Below are 16,220 nucleotides of genomic sequence, written 5' to 3'. Positions count from 1 at the left end.
GGCAGATTGTTGTGTCTGATTTCTGTCACGATAATAGCCAGTCGCTAAATGTCCAGCAGCAGTTTTGTTTGTTTGGCTTCTAATGCCAGCCCTTCTGTTGCTTACATTGCTAGAAAAGGATGAGTTTAAAATCTGTGCCTGGGAGGGAAAAACACATTCTTTGGTATGTTACCAGTCCTCCTGCCAGGCTCCTCGAGCAGAGCTGAGCACCTGACTTCATGTCAGGCTCAGATTGACCATGCCTTTACAGAGACTTGGTGAATTTTGTTTTACCAGGGCTCTGACAGTGAAGATGAGAACCAGGCGACGACTGGACTGACTGAAAGAGGAGGCAGCCGCAGCTCTGCCCCTCTGTGCCTGCTCGTCTCTGCCAGAGGGGATGAAGGCACGGCAGGGCGGCGAGCCAGCCTGCCGTGTGTCTGCTGAGGGCCAGGCCCCAGCCCCACCACTGCTCGTGGGAGACGGGAGCTCCCAAACTGGCTCCCAGGCTGTGAGCAGGCTGCTCTCACGACCTGCCCTTTATAAGTGCACTGTGCGTGTAAACAAAAAGGAGAAATAATAAGTGAAGGCAAACTGGCCCCTCCCGGACGCATGGCAGCAGCGCAGCGCTGGAGGCAGGCCGGAGTGGCAGCAGGCCTGCGGGGAGGCCCTCGGCTTAACGTCCTCTGCAATATCGACCGGGGCTATTCTCCTGCTCCGTGGCTTTGCTTTTAGTCCTGTGTAACTCTGATGTGGCTTGCACACTTCTCTTCAGCGGTTATGAAAATGCCAGGGCCCAGCTTTTTCCCATTGCAGGACACCCAGCTCTCTGAACTCGCCTCTCCTGCCCCCTCGCTGCCTCTCAGCCCCGGTTTGGGAGGAATTTGAGTTTCTGTTCCACTTGGTGTCTCTTTCCGCCAAGGCTCTGCAGCCCTCTGCTGACCCGTTCCTCTGCCTGAGCTGCCTCTGGTCTCACATTGCTCCTGTAGGCATCTTGAGATGCCTCTGGCAAGAGCTCTGCATCCTTCCCGTCCCCATGGGATTATCCTCGCTATCAGAGGGTGGTGGGGACTGTGCCAAACCTTCTCCTCAGGTGCTCAGTGCCAGGCTGTGGGTGACAGGGATGGGTGATCCCTCCTGCAGCCCCTGCCACAAGGGTGAGTGTCCCTTGTTGAGGCAGGCAGAAAGCCGAGGACAAGACCACCTCCACCCTCCCTGGTTAAGCCCACCAGAGATGGTGAGTTTGGGCCTTCAGACGCTGCCCTGCCTGGCAGCTGGGGCATTCAATGCCACCAGCATGTGCATCTGCCAGAGCTCACTGCAGGACATTTGTCCTCTTAATCCCTGTCTTTACAATTTTCTAACTCCCAGTTGCCAGAAATACCCTCTGTCCCTGGTGTAGCTACTGTCCCTGCCCCGGTGTCAGAGCAGGGCAGCCTCTGTGCTCACCCGGAGCACACCACCACTGGTGCTCCACTGGCTGCTGGCCCACAGCCTCCTCCAACATGCAGCTCCTGGGGTCCCCTTACTCACAAAGCTCGTCCCTTCTGCTTGTTGAAGCGAGCAATGAGGTCTTATTCTTACTGCATGTCTGCATTTAGATGCTTTTGCAAGCAGCTGCTTTCTCAGGCAGAATTATTAAGGTCTTCACAGGATATTTATTTGTACATTTCTAGCTTTGCCTTTGGCCTTTTTTACAGCGATTGCACATGCCTGTCAGAGCTGGAGTTTGGTGTAAACTGGTAAAGCACTGCCTCCTCCAGCAGCTGGGACTCTGATCTATTATGATATGTAGAGGCTTTCCCGACTGCCATTGACTGCCTTGTCTCTGGTGTTTGGCTCTGAAATATGTGGCTCAGAAAATAAGAGGTTGAGCAATAAATATTGACTAACAGCGAGTAACATATCACCGGAGAGAGTCTTTATCTGGATCAAAAGCTTTTAGAGCTGCGGTTGTGGAGGGGCTGCTGACGATTTTTACTTGCAAGACCAGATAAGGCCCTTGCACAGCCCCTCACCCCTGCAGAGCATCCCTGGTTTTGGCTACTGGGTGTAAGTCCTCCAAGGGACTGACTCTGCTCAGACTTCGTTAGCTCTCTCTCTTTTATGTGTAAATATGAGCCTGAGAGGCCTCCTTTAAAAGGCAGTTGCCAATTTTTTTTTTTTTTTTTGTGAGAGGCTGTGGTTTGACCATCCTCCATGACTATTTCTCCAGATGTCCTGTCTCCAAACTGTACCTTTCTGTAAGCTATGTTACTTACACTGTACTTTCTGTCCAGTTATAATGATGCTCAATTTTCTTTTTTTTTTTTTTTTTGGACATGTCATGTCTCCAGAGCTAACTCTCCTTAGTGCATGCTATCCTGTGCCAGGACATAACTAATAGTTTCTCCCGCTCGAGATCTAAAGAGAATTCCTAATATTTGCCCTGCCTTATCACTAGACACCCGATAACTCAGGTCTGCTGGGTGGTGCTTGGCATTTTTGGGCACAGTTTATGGATCCTGACAGGTAACACCTTTACGCGGATGTTTCCCGAGGTGCTGGCTGAACCCTGGCCATTTTCTCCTGCCTGCAGCTCTCGGGCCGGTGCAGGAGCTGCTGCCAGCCGGGGCTGGTCCTGCATCCCAAGCATCCCAAGCATCCCAGCAGCAGCAGCAGCGCCGTTTCCCCTCTCCCGGCCCGATTTCGTGCCTGCCGGGACCCGCTCGGCCAGCAGGGGGCAAGAGGCACCCGCTGTGGGGACGGGGACGGGTTCAGGGCCAGGAACGGGGCCGGGGCGCTGCCTCCTGCCCGGAGCCACCGTTTCAGCCCCGGCAGCGTTAGGAGTCCAAAGGAGGGTTCAAAACCCCTGTGCCGGAGCCTTTCAGGGCCTCCTTTCTACTTGAGCTGGGAGAGCATCCCTGCGCTCCGGGAGAAGATGCACTTTCTCCCCCCCCCCCCCCCCCAATCTGTAAGAGCCCCTAATGGAAATTTCCCTAATGGAAAAGGGGAAAGAAGAGGCTGTGCCCCCCCAGCTCGGCCCAAGCTCCGATTTTCTCCAAAGCTCGGGAGCTGTCAGCACGGGAGGGACCCCCCCAGGAGCAGGCAGGATGGGGCTGGGCTGCGGCACAGGGCAGGGCTGCGTGCGGGCTGTCGGCACCGAGCAGCTGGGCTCGGGCTGTCTCCTCCCTGCGTGTCTCGGTTTGTATTGAATGATGCTAAGCAGGGCTGGAGCTGGCGCCTCGGCCTCATTACCTTCAATTACAATAATTGTTGCCTCTCTCCAGTGTTTTGCATTTCTCCCTGGGGGGAATCTCGCTGCTGCTTCTTTTCCAGCCTTGCTCCAGCTTCCCCCCTATCGATTGAATCGCTCTTGGCCCCCCGCTCCTAGCAGCGCTGCCTCCAGGAGGATAAATGCAAATCGTCCTATTGATTGGGAGGAGCAGGAGGAGTGCAGCTCGTTTGGGGAGGAGGGGGAAGGATTGGTTTTAAATGAAAAAAAAAAAAAACTAAACCGATGAGCATCTCAGCAAACGCTGATACTCATATTCTGGGACCCCAAACAGCGTCTCCTTCTCATGCCATCTATCTGGGGGATGCAGATGGGCACGGAGAGGTGGATGCTGTGAAGCACACACCGGCCTTGCTTTGTGTCTGTTCTACCTGGCCAGGTATCACCGAGCATCTCTGGAAAGCAGCTCCCCTCCTGCAGTCCGCAGGTCACCGAGTTTCACCGGGGACATGCTAATTGCTGCTGAAAGTGAGCAGGCCTCCATCCGCCCCTTTGAACTGCCCCAGTTATGGGGGATAAAGCTGCCTGGGAGTTTTCCACCTGCGGGAACCTGCTCGGCAGCCTGTCTGTCACCGGGGAGCGGCTGGGGAAGGAGCCAAGCTTTGGGCTCTGCGTAGTCTCAGCTCCTGACACGGCTACTTGATTCACTAAACCCATGGCCAGCCCCAGAAGTGGGAAGCCAAAGCCAAGGAGTCATATTATGTTCCCTGCCCCCTGGGCTTTACGTTGAGCATAGCTACGCTAGCTTAAGCCTTAATTATTTTTTAAAGGCAATAATCAGCATAAGTAAAGGCAATTCAGTAGAATTAGCTTGTGTATATCATGTCCCAAATGCTAGCGAAATAACTGGGAAAAGAAAGGTGTTGGTTGGCTACTGCTGAGTGGTTAACAAAAAACACCACTTTGATTCATGTTGCTCCAAAAATGCTTGAAAGCGTCCCAGTGCTTTTTTTCCTTTGTATCATTTGCAAACAAGAAATTCTCTGTCGTAATTTCAAGGTGAAAAAAAAAAAGAAGAAGAAGAAGAAGAAGAAGAATGGGATGGGTATGGTATGTGAACATTGCTTTTGACACCAGTTTGAAAGGGGTGAAATGCAGTAGTGATTTTTCCATGCTGCTGAAAACACTGCTTTACGTGGGCAGCGTTAGCAAAAGTCAGCATGCATGTGCAAATATCCCGGGGTGCAAGTGCTGAGCTCCACGAGGAGCACGAGTTTCCCCAGGACAGGGCTGCTGTGATAATGCCCTGACTGGAGATGAACACAGGATAGGTTTCCAAACTGCACTTGTTATCCATTTCTTTGTTCCTTTTTTTTTTTTTTTTTTTTTTTTTTTCTTTTAGGGGGGAGTGGGTAGCTGGAAGTGTTCAAACAAGCAGATACTATTATGTTAATGCAGGTTTTGTTTGATAGAGGCAGGCTGAGTGGTTACATCCAAACATTTGGGGAAACGGTGGCAAGTTGCCAGCATGCCAGGCAAGTTTATAGAAGAGCGAGGAATTTGTGATTACGTTCAAAGCTGCCAGATGAAGGAATTGCTTCTCACTCACTGCAAGCCATGTTTCTAGGGGTGGCTGCTTCAACCAGGAGCACCTGCAAGCTGAGGTTTCAACCCATTTCAGTCAGTTTTGCAGGTGTGTTGCTGCTGCCGATAACTGCATGGTATGTAGCATCAGCTGCGACAGGAGTTGATGTTGATTAATGTAAAAAAAAAAAAGAGAGGAAATGTATGAGAGAAGCGATACAAGGGGTGGAGGTTAATTTTTCTGGAGTCGGTTTCCCAGAGCCAGAGAGGAGTTTTGCTTTTATTCAAATGTGCTCAGAAAGTGCTGCCAGCTCAGCCTCTGTCTTGGCTTGTCTTTGTTTTCCTCCTAGATCTAGGAAAGACCTAATCCCTCATGCCAGTCATGCTCTGGTGCCTGTAGTGGGTCTGTCAAGCACGTGGAGCTTTGGGGTTTTGGAGTTTGGGGTTTCAGTGGGGGGGGGGTTCACCAGCTGCCTGCCCGCTGGGAGAGGTCTGGGTTTGGAGCAGTTCAGGGCTCACTCAAACTGGTCTTCAAGAAGGACTTGTCAGAGCCCTCTCAGCAGTCCTCCTAGCAGAAGGCTGGCAACTGATGGCCTATGAAATGAAGTAAGAGAACCAAAACAGTGTTCAAGTCATGTCTTTGGATGGAGCTCTTCTGTTTGGTTGGGAGTTTCATCTTCTTAGAATCAGTGACAAAGTCTTGAGCTGACACAGATGGAAATGTGCTCCTCTGAGACGCTTCCCGAGGCAGTGCCTTTCTCTGAGGTGTCCAGAGGCCGGTTTTGCAACCAGGTCCTTTGTTTGTGACAGTTTCAAAAGGCTTCACTGTACCTGGGGGAGGGTGGAAGAGCACAGCCCCGTGCCCCTTGGGCCACACAGTGCCTACAAGTGGAGTCCCGGGTCTGCTGTCCCATGGCTGCCGGAGACGTATCCTGCAGCCTCGGGCTCCTGATGCTTTCCTTGCTGGTTCCCTGTCTTTATTATCCCGCATTCCTTCTGGTTGCAGAACATGCTGTTGTTATTGCTTTGTGCTGGGGCTGTCTCCTGTCCTTTCCTTACAGGCCAATCTGGCCCTGTTTGCTCCTGCCTCTGAAATAAAAGCAAATTAGTGCCGCAAAAGCTGAATTATTTTGTTTGCCTTGTGGTCTGCCAGAGGACCCCACGCGATCCTCGCGCAGCTCCTATGCAGAGCCACGGCGGTTCCTATGAGTGAGGGGATGTGGGAAGGCAGTCAGACCCCCTGAAACCTCAGCTTGATCAACAGATTCCCCCAAAGGGCATTTAAATTTGTGGCTTTGTCAGGCACAAAGCTGGGGAGCAATCCCTATGGAACCCTCTTCGCTGTGGTGCTTTGAGTCAGCCTGTTACATACAGAATTTACCCATTTTTTACTGTAAATTGTAGATCACAATTCAGGCTTGACAGCTGTCAATGAAATTTGCTGCTGAAAACTGATTTCAAGCACATTGCCTTCTAGTTAGTCTGCCCGCGTTCCCTTGGACAGGATGTTTATAATATTCAGGGAGTCTCTCATGTTACTTAGTGCAGTAATGTGGCTCCACGAATAAAAGCCATTTCCAGTCTGTTGGTATCACATGTAACAAATGAGATCTGCTAAATGCACTTGTCACTAGTGGTAGGAGTAGAAGGAACGATGACTGCAGACTTGCACATGTTGCTGTAATGATTATAAATTATAATGAATGATATTTTCGTATGTTTGCAAATGAGTGTCTGATAGCCAGTGCCAGAGTGGGAGATATGGCTTGGCTGATCTCGCTGTTTTTGTAATTTCTAAACAGAAACAAGAATTAGAAAATTACTTTGTGGTGGAGTGCAAATATGTATAACATAAGTGTAAAGACTGCGGTGCAGCACACGTGTGTCTATCTTATACATATGCAAATGGCAAGACTCGCAGTAAAACCATTATAATGTGTGATGGCATCAGCACTAATTAGCCTGAGATCCAGTCTGCTCCTCTCTGCCAAAGTAAACTGGAGTTATCTCAATCTCAGACTCATATTTCCTCCTTTCTCTTTCAGGGGAGGAATGTCTCTGTCACAAGGTATTATATCCCGGATAGAAAACATCTTGAAAGACTCACAAAACATTTCAAATTAAGATTATAAAGCAATTTTTGCTATTAATTTATTATCTACACGCCATCCCACTGCTTTAATACTAGCTGCGGACCCAAATATTTAAAGCATTTTGCCCATAAATGGGAAACAGTTGGTGTGCAAATACTGTAGAAATCAAGGCTTATAAAACATAATGAGAAGAGAAAGTAGAAAACTGAATTAGCAAAGAAATGTTAACTATGGGGCATATTGTTTTCAGGATTAGTATCTGAAGGAAAGCTGTCCAGGCTCGATGAGACCTTGAGGAGCTCCTTCTGGCTGTGGCAGTGTCCGGTGATGGAGCATTGCCTCCTGCTCCCATTCCCAACAGCAGTGTCCCAAAAGGGAGTGCTGGAAGGAAAAAATAGGGTGTGCTTTGAGGGGGTATCTGCCCGTGGCTGTCCTGTGGGCCTGTGGTCATGGCGTGGAGGTGACAGAAGTGGGGTGGCCCCTGGAGCATCCCAGGCTGTGGGAGTCGGGCACAAGTGTGGGTGTTGTTGTATTTTTTTATTCATAACCATGGAAAATAAGGTTATAATGAAAATTCTGGCATCCATGGTGTCGCAACACTTCTGCATCCTCGCAGAGTGTCGGAGCAGAGAGGCAGGGGCAGGGTGAGCGGCAATCACCTGCTGCAGGCCCCATGGCAGCGCCATCAGCGTGGGGCAGCGAGCGCAGGCGGGGGCTTCACCCTGCTGCCATTTCACCCAGCCTCTCATCACCAGGAAACCCTTCAGCCTCGTCATTTATTCATCGAGCACATCTCCACCAGCCCTGCCAAGGGAGCTGTGGGGCGGCTTGGGGGGGAAGCTTGGGGCTCCTTGCTGCTTTTTGGAGCGGGACCACCATGAGTAACCCGCCTGTGGCACCTCAGCGGGGACCTGGGGCTGAGGGCTGGGGGCTGGGGGCTGACTGGGGGCTGACTGAGGGTGACTGGGGGCTGACGGGGGGCGACTGGGGCTAACTGGGGGCTGACTGAGGGTGACGGGGGACTGACTGAGGGTAACTGGGGACTGACTGGGGACTGACTGAGGACGACTGGGGGTGACTGGGGACTGACTGGGTGTGACTGGGCACTGACTGAGGGCCCGGCTCTGAGGGCTCCATGCCCGTCCTCCGCCGCCCGGGGGCGCCTCGGGGCGGGCTCCCTCAGCCGGGGCGGCCCCGCGGCGCTCCCCGCCCGCCTCACAGCGGCGCCTCCACCGGGGCGGTGCTGGGGGCGGCCCGGCCCGGCCCGGCGCCGCCGCTATTTACGGGGCCGGGAGGCGCCGCCGTGTCAGTGAGCAGCAGCCGCCGCCGCCGCCGGTGCTGCCGCCGCCGCCGCCGTGCTCGCAGCCGGGGAAACGGGGCCGCCCCTCGGGCGAGCGAGCGGAGCGGCTCCTCGGCGGAGGGGAGGGGTAAATGGATCGCCATTCCAGCTACATCTTCGTCTGGCTGCAACTGGAGCTGTGCGCCATGGCCGTGCTGCTCACCAGAGGTGAGGGGGGAAGAGACGGAGCCTCGGGAAGGGCTCGCTCCTGCCCCCGGGTCCCCCTCACCCCGCCGGGGGGGAGCCGGGAGGGCTCGGGGAGGCTGTAATTAAGGCGAAATTGCAGCGTGCCGGGGGGGAGCCGCCTGGCCCCATCAAAGCAGGGAGCGCCTGAGTGATGGGAAGTCGCAGATACCGAAACTATGCGGCTGATAATGATATAATGAGGGGACCGCCGGCTGCTGGCCGCCGCCGACTTCAAAAGGCTCCCGGGAGCAGGCTGCAGGCTCTCCTGTAGCCATCTTGCCTAAAAGCAGACATTTTTTTTTTCTTTAATAGCTGCGTACAGTAACAAGAAAGAGGAGGGAACAGAAGGGCATTGTTCGCGGCTTCAAAAATCCCAAATACCCTGCCCGGCCTTTGGCGGAGCGCAGGAAGGGGCTCTGTGGATTGACAGCAGCACGGGCGTACAGAGTCCGGTCTGTTCGGCCAAAAAAACGTGGCTTTAATTAAAAAGCGGCTGCCATAACCCGGTGACGAGCCTGTCAGGTCCTGTTTATAGGACTGTCTCGGGTCGATAAAGCGAAGGGTTTCGGGCAGGGCTGTTTGAGCGTGGAAGCGCATTGTTTGCCTGCCCTCCCGTGCTGTGCCCCGGCTGTCAGCTCCGGCGGGGTTCCTCGCCTGCCTCGTATTTTTAACTCAAAGTGAGGAAAATGACCCCAAAAATCACTTTTTTGGAGAGGGCGGGGGGTGTGTGGAGCCGTGCACGAAATGCTCCGGGAAGGGCTGCTGCCAACCGCAAACACAAAGAGGCTTTTCCATAGCGCGCGGGATGGGGAATGTGTGTGAATTGGAGAAAAATTAGGTTACTTGCTCTGCAGAAGCCCGAGGGAATTAGCGCAGACTGGAGACAGTGAGCCACTCCATCATTTGGCTTCCATTAAGCGCAGTTATTAAAGAGCAGCGGGAACTTCAAGGCCTGCAGCCTGCGGTGGCGTTTGGGGGAGGTATTAGGGTGGCCCAGGAGGGCACCCCAAACCTGGCTGGGGGCTTCACGTCCTGCAGGACGCCTCCTGAAGGGCATCACAAAAAGGGGTGGCACGGGGAAGCCTGTCGATTGATTTCTTCACTCCCCCCCTAAAAAAAATCAGTGTGGAAGACGCTCTGTCTTGTAGAAGAAAGCTCTGACAATCCAGCAGACTTTTAAAGCCTTGGTGCCATTCTGATAGCAATACACGAAATGCACCAGCACATCAGTAGTTTGAGTCCCATGTTTGTAAGGATAGCCCCAAAAATCCACCTTCCTCCCAGACCTTGGGTTGACGGCACACTCAAGTAGGTTTGAGTCGCGACTTGCCTAGAAAGAGTAAGTTTTCTCTACAGCGCAGGACGTGTATAATTCGTACCAGAGCGGTTTGGAGAGCACAAAATGAAGAGTTTTATGAAGGGAACTTTTTATCGCTTCCTTCAGAAATTTTTGAGGTTTCCTGAGAGATTTTTCATAGAGCCGGTAGAGGATTTTCAGTCTAAGTGTTTCCCTTTTTGACCGCATGTTGGATTTCATGCGAAATTGCGGGGGGGCTGAGGAGGGTGTCTGACTTTTTGCCTTGTAATTTCACTCCATTTAGGAACTTCACAATCAGGGTTGAAAGACACAGACTCTGAACTAATTAATTGTAAGCTGCACCATCTCTTTTTAATACTGATTTTTAAAAAGTGCAATTTTGCACGAATGATTACTTAAAAAAAAGAATTTCTCTCTTTCTGGAGAAGTTACAAATAGTTGCTCAGTTTCACACAGTAAAAACCTTCCTGACTGAGAGATTTTTAGATGGTAATGGTTTCTAGCTAATAGCTTTATAAGGTGTTAGTTAAACCTTTTAAATTTTGGCACAGTACTGAGAGGTAATAAACAATTCAGCAGTTCCGACTTTTTTTTTTTTTCACACAAATACTTAAACCTAAAGTTTTTGTTGTGTGTTTATGCCCGATGAGAAGAAGCATTCCCTTTATAAAAAGAGAATGCTGTTCCTGTAGTAACAGTTTAAAACATAGATTTGGCTTTCTTGGGGGACTCTAGGTGTTTTTTCTTTTAAAACTGGGATTTTATTTTAAATGTAGCTTAATGCAACTGCTGACAGTGAGTGGAAGTAGCTATAAAGTGGTCTTGTTAGTTATTTACCTTGGAAAAAATGCCACTTTGACCTTCCCGACCCCCCTCCCCTGGCCCCTGGTTCAGTGAAATGTACTTGCTTTAATTCAAAGGACTATAGCAGTAGTAATTAAAACAAGTGCCCCAAGGCTTTTGCTGGGATTAAGGTTACAAGGAGGTAGGCACTGTACAGTGGTGGAAAGGAAACAACCCCCTGCTCCTCTGGATTTACAGTCTAGGGGAGTACCCCCAGACTGGCACTGAGTCTGGCTGCGTACTGCTTGTGGCTGATAGTGCCTAGCGAGGTGTTCCTAAAGGACCAAGTTCTTACCTTTATCTTGCACAATTTTTATTTTTTAGGTGAAATCAGATGCTACTGTGATGCTGCACACTGTGTTGCAACTGGCTATATGTGCAAATCTGAGCTTAGCGCCTGCTTTTCCAGACTGCTTGATCCTCAGAATACACATTCCCCACTTACTCACGGCTGCTTGGACTCTATTGCAAGCACAGCTGATATCTGCCAAGCTAAACAGGCACAAAACCACTCTGGCACCACCATGTCCACATTGGAATGCTGCCATGAAGATATGTGCAATTACAGAGGACTACATGATGTTTTGTCTCCTCCCAAGGGTGAGACTTCAGGTAGGGCAAAGAAGCTACTGTGAAATCTCTCTTGTGGCCTTCTGGCTGGTGCTGGTCAAGACCTTGAAGGTCTGCTATTGATTTTGTTGTTAATGTAAGTAGAGCCAGCAGAGGGAGAAGCGGGTGGCTGGGTGCAGGGGAGCATCTCGGCTGAGTAGCTTTTATGCCTGCATTAATATTAGAGGGCTGTCTTGCCTGTCTGCGTCATTCCTTCTTAAATCAGCTCTCAGGGTAAGAAATTCCATGCCATAAACACCCTTGGAAACGTCTTTCAATTTATAGGAGTATTTTCAGTACATGCTTAAGCGTGTAGCTGTGAATGTATCCACTTGTCAATGGGGACTTTCAGGGAGGGAGTTGTTGCATAAACAAACTGCTGATACTGAAATAAATCTCATGTCTTTCTCCCTTTGCAGGACAAGGGAGCAGATATCAACATGACAGCAAGAATCTCATCACCAAGGTGCAGGAACTGACCTCTTCAAAAGAATTGTGGTTCAGGGCAGCTGTGATTGCTGTTCCTATAGCTGGTGGGCTGATCTTGGTGCTCCTTATCATGCTGGCCTTGCGGATGCTCAGGAGTGAAAATAAGAGACTGCAAGACCAGCGGCAGCAAATGCTCTCCCGTTTGCACTATAGTTTCCATGGACATCATTCGAAAAAAGGGCAGGTGGCAAAATTGGACTTGGAATGCATGGTGCCTGTAACCGGTCATGAGAACTGCTGCATGACCTGTGATAAAATGAGACATTCAGACCTCAGCAATGATAAGATTCTTTCACTAGTCCACTGGGGAATGTACAGCGGACATGGGAAGCTGGAATTTGTATGACCAATTATTTTTTAATCTGAGCTAAACTTACTCTCTGAACTCTTGAAGGCCTTTGGGTTCTGCTGGACAGGAGCACTTTATCTTGAAACAAAAACTCACAGATCATCTGAGAAACAAAGGACCTCTGCAAACAGAATCTTGGATATTTCTTCTGAAGGATTCCAAAAGTTGTCGTATTTGCACAGAGTAAAATACACTCAAATGTATTGTTTGCTTTAATGTTATGAAAGCAAAAATTAGAAGTTGTAAACACTGTCACCAGGGTTATCTGAACTGTAGGGAGCTGAGAACTGAGTTATAATAAACTGTATGCAAGCTCCTATGTTTCCTGACTTATTGTAAAGATTTTTTAAATATATATATTTTGTCTGAAACTTGCTTGTGACTTCTTGTTTTGGGAAGCAGTTGGGATGGTGGGAGTGTGTGTGGAATAAGTTGGGGTGCAATGTGTGGTAATGCTGTGCACATTCAGATTCTGAAAGTCATTTTCTTACTTGCTGAGGGAAATTGGATAATTATTACTAAACAAGAGTGGCAGCTCTTATTCAATAGTATTCAACTTGTGTCCTCAATTCTTGGCTATTGCACTTTCCTCATAATCAAGTGAATTCTGCAGCTACACGATTGCTTTTTCTTCCTCTCTACATACAAAGCATTAGAAAATGTCTCCTAATTCTTCATAGCTAATTTTCTTTGTTTCACAATTCTTGTTTTCTGTAACATTTTTTGTGCCTTCTACTCTTGCTTTGTATTTGGGGGTGAGGAGGAGGTGGGAAGGAACTCAAAAAACCTGAGGCCCACTCTGTAATTTTTTTCTCCTACTAATAATCCCTCTGGGCACTGTGGAAAACAACATCTGCCTGCTCTTATAGTGTAACTCGCTGTCACATGCTGCTAAACTCCTGTGTGGGACTGAAAAATCAACAGTGTGCTCGCTTTAATTGCTGGCTCTTTATGCTCTTCTTGCATAGGTATTTCTTCTTCCCAGCCTGCGTTTGTGTGGTTCATTTTTTTTTTCTTCCTCCTTCAACAAGTTGGATTCACTTGATTATTTCATTTATTCAGGGCACAGTTGGTACAATCAGACAAAACTTCTGGACCTAAAAGTGTTTTTGTTTGATTAAAGCCAAAGTAGACTTGCTTAAAAGGAGTTACTGCATCATGGTGAAAGAAAAGTAAATGCTGCTGGAGACAGATTTGGGAAGCCTGGTTTTTATCTATGTTTAAATCACTTTAGGAATGCTTCTGCCACCTTCTGCTCTGGCTGTACAGTCAGGCCCATGTTGTTATCACCAATGAGAAGGAGGTGGCACAAACAAGTTTACAAAAACTTTGCAGCAATGCTTGGATCTTGCGCTCTGATTACTATGATAAACTGCTTTGGGATGTGCGGCCTGAAATGAAAAAGGATGTAAGCCAGGATGAAATGAAATGAAAAAGGATGTAAGCCCCTGTGTGTCACAAGTCTGTGTTCCTGAAAGTACACTTAAAGTATGCGGTAGCCTTGTTGCATGTAAGTTGGTCACTTGGCTGTGCAAACAGCGGTATTGATATTGCAAATTTGCCCGTAGTTAAACACTTCTATCAGCCAAGCACAACGAGAGCCTTGGGCCTGCCAAGGTCCCACCGTGCCCATGTTTACAATATTACAGTATAACTTGGGAGAGCTCATTTCATCTCTGTATGTCAAGTTACTGACTTATTTCCTCGAAGAGCCTGAGAAATGGCTTTTAAGGCCGTGCATTATGTTCTTTTTTTTTTTTTACCTTTTTCAGCTGCTAAAATCTGAAGTCATGTGGCTGCATCTGCTGTAGGAGGCTGGCCTGTGGTCGTCTGTCTGACCTTTCAAAGTGCTGCTTTCCTGTAAGAGCTCTTTCTTTGCACTGATACCAGGTTCTGGGGCAGCCGTCTGCTCTGCCGCATATTTTTGGGAATGACTGGCTTGGAGCTGCAAGAGATGAACCTGAAACAGTGCAGCTGCAGCAGCAGTTTCAATGGCTAGGTGAGTTATCAGACCTGATGGCTCCATCCTTCGAGTACTTTCTCCCGGAGCCCGGAGGAGCAGGTTGTGCGGTCCTTTAAGCATCCTCTGACCTTCAGCACTCATTTGCTGCTGATTTGAATACAGAAGGGCCTAGTTCTGCTTGCCATTGAAAGGCTAATAAGACCGGGAGCCTCTAATTGGCCCCTCGCTGTGGAGATGTTTTAAAGAAGAGCAGAGATTGTTTGCCTTCCCCTGCAGCCTCAGAGGCTCAGGACAGCGCTGGGGCAGCAGCTGCCTGCTCCCCTCTACATAGTTGACGTGGGGTGGCTGATGCGGCCTGGAAGCTTTTAGGCCCGGAGTCCTCTAAAGAAGCAATCTGGATTTTCAATTTATTTTAGAGCCCGTATATGCAGGAAGCTGCATTATGAGCGTCTGGCAGCAGCTACGTGGGTTATGGGACGAGCCCCAAATCTTCGTGCTCAGCTCACTGCAGCATCCCCGGGTGTCGGAGCAGGCAGGGGCTGTCGGCATCGCTTCTCCTTCTCTTTGCAGACCTCACCGATGCACGTTTTTCTTAAAAAACAAACAAACCAACCCCGCTGTATTCCTGTCATAAGCAGAGCTTTCTGTGATATTCTGCAGGCTTCCCAAAAGCAGCATCGGCCACCGGCTGCGTGCAGGGGATAAACAACATCAACAGCCGCAGAGGCTGCAGGCCAGAGGGGTGAGACAAAAACTGATGGCTATCCTTTAAAATGCATTTGACTTCATTTGACTTGGGAGCCTGGGTTTGTCGTGGTGCTGCCCTCTCAGATTTCCCCTTCAGACAGTCACAAACACGCCTTGCTGTGAAACTGCTGCAAGCCCCGGAGCAGAGGCAAGACAGCCCTCCCTATTTCTAACTGCAAGGTCTCTCGGATAGGAATAAATGAAATCAAACATTCCAGATGCAATTTAGCTTTCCCTGTCCTTTTCTATTTCCATGACTTTTTTTTTTTTTTTCTTTTTTCCTCAAAACAGTAATGATTGTGGCTTTTCTTATGCCTCTGCTTCTCCTGGCCTTGGGAGCCATTGGGCTGGTATGTCTCCTCTTAACTCCTGCTGAACTGCTCCTATTAAAATCCCCTTACTCCACAGGGGGCTTGACCTTTTTCTGAAATACCAAATGTGTCTGCTTTGGAAATCACAAACTTCTCCTCCTCTAAAGAGCTTGTAAATCTGGTTCCAATATTGGGTGATTACAGGCTGTGCGGAGAGCTTGAAAGTAAGCAGCCGCTGCTGGTAGCGGTGCTGGGGCTGGGCTGTCCTCGGGGTTACCCCCGTGTATGCTCTGAGCACAGCCACTGACGCCAACAGATCCCCCCCAGATTAGTGGTGGGGTGACCAACCAGCCTCTGGTCCCAGGACAACTTACCTTTGCTTATTGGGACCTTGGGATCATTTTTTTGTTGTTGTTGGTGTACAACCCCTAGCTCTGTAATAAATCCGGTGGTCTTAGTACAAGTGGGTGCTGCCCTGGAGGGCTTGTAGTGCCTGGGGAAGGAGCAGGGTTTTCCTTAGGAGCGATGGATACAGCTTCACCTTCCTCTGCAGCTGTCATAATTGCTAGAAGAAGGGAAAATGCATGGCCAGGCTGCCTGGCGTTGTGCAGGATGCGATGTGCCTGTTAGCCCCTGAGCAGCGGGGGTCCGCAGCCAGTAAATGAAGCAAATTTTGGCCGTCCTATTGAAGGAGGGCTGTGGAGGGGGAAATAAGAAGATTACCTCCTGAGGGAAAAAAAAAAAACAAAAACAAAGATCCATGATCAAAAAAAAAAAAAACCCTCTATAATAAGGCACAAGATGAGTGAATAAAAAAGGCCTCTGAAGCAGGCAAAGTTGTCTTTATGTCTTTTTTTTTTTTTTTTTTTTTTTTAGCTGTTTTCCCACGTGAAGATCAATAGAAGCGTGTTTGTTTTGTTCCAGTGGCTGGTCACTTTGCAGGGAAAATGCTTGTTCTTGTTTTGGTTCTTGGAGCTGCTCAGGGAAATGGTATTTGGATCTGTCACTGGTTTATTTCTGGAGGAAGGCTTGTAGAGGGGTGCTGTAAAATTATGGTTATCTTTTGGGAGGAGCCCAGTGTCTCCAGCATTATGAATTCTGGCTCCTTCTAAATAAACAAACATCCTTGTTTTCTTTGTTTCACCTCTAACCCTTGTCTGCAGCCTTTATAATCCCAGTGGGTGAATCCTGAACTA

At 49.3% G+C, this 16,220-nt stretch overlaps 1 protein-coding gene across 1 annotated transcript; it reads left to right on the top strand.

The window, feature by feature from the left end:
* The first annotated feature begins 8,161 nt into the window (after positions 1-8,161).
* BAMBI (BMP and activin membrane bound inhibitor) lies at positions 8,162-12,374 on the top strand. The gene is made up of 3 exons (XM_068673633.1): positions 8,162-8,377; positions 10,881-11,168; positions 11,585-12,374. Exons 1-3 carry the CDS (start codon positions 8,302-8,304, stop codon positions 11,998-12,000), a joined length of 780 nt encoding a protein of 259 aa, XP_068529734.1. The 5' UTR covers positions 8,162-8,301; the 3' UTR covers positions 12,001-12,374.
* The last annotated feature ends 3,846 nt before the right edge of the window (positions 12,375-16,220 follow it).

Source organism: Anas acuta, chromosome 2, assembly GCF_963932015.1.
Source record: "Anas acuta chromosome 2, bAnaAcu1.1, whole genome shotgun sequence".
Lineage (NCBI taxonomy): Eukaryota > Metazoa > Chordata > Aves > Anseriformes > Anatidae > Anas > Anas acuta.
Note: the sequence above shows the minus strand (reverse complement) of the source record. Positions and strands in the feature narration are given on the sequence as shown.

What these genes read in the sequence shown, in the direction of transcription:
- BAMBI (XM_068673633.1), top strand. Translation starts at nt 8,302, where the DNA reads ATGGATCGCCATTCCAGCTACATCTTCGTCTGGCTGCAACTGGAGCTG. An exon ending in GGCCGTGCTGCTCACCAGAG is followed by an intron (nt 8,378 to 10,880) that starts GTGAGGGGGGAA and finishes TTTATTTTTTAG; the next exon opens with GTGAAATCAGATGCTACTGT. An exon ending in TCCCAAGGGTGAGACTTCAG is followed by an intron (nt 11,169 to 11,584) that starts GTAGGGCAAAGA and finishes CTCCCTTTGCAG; the next exon opens with GACAAGGGAGCAGATATCAA.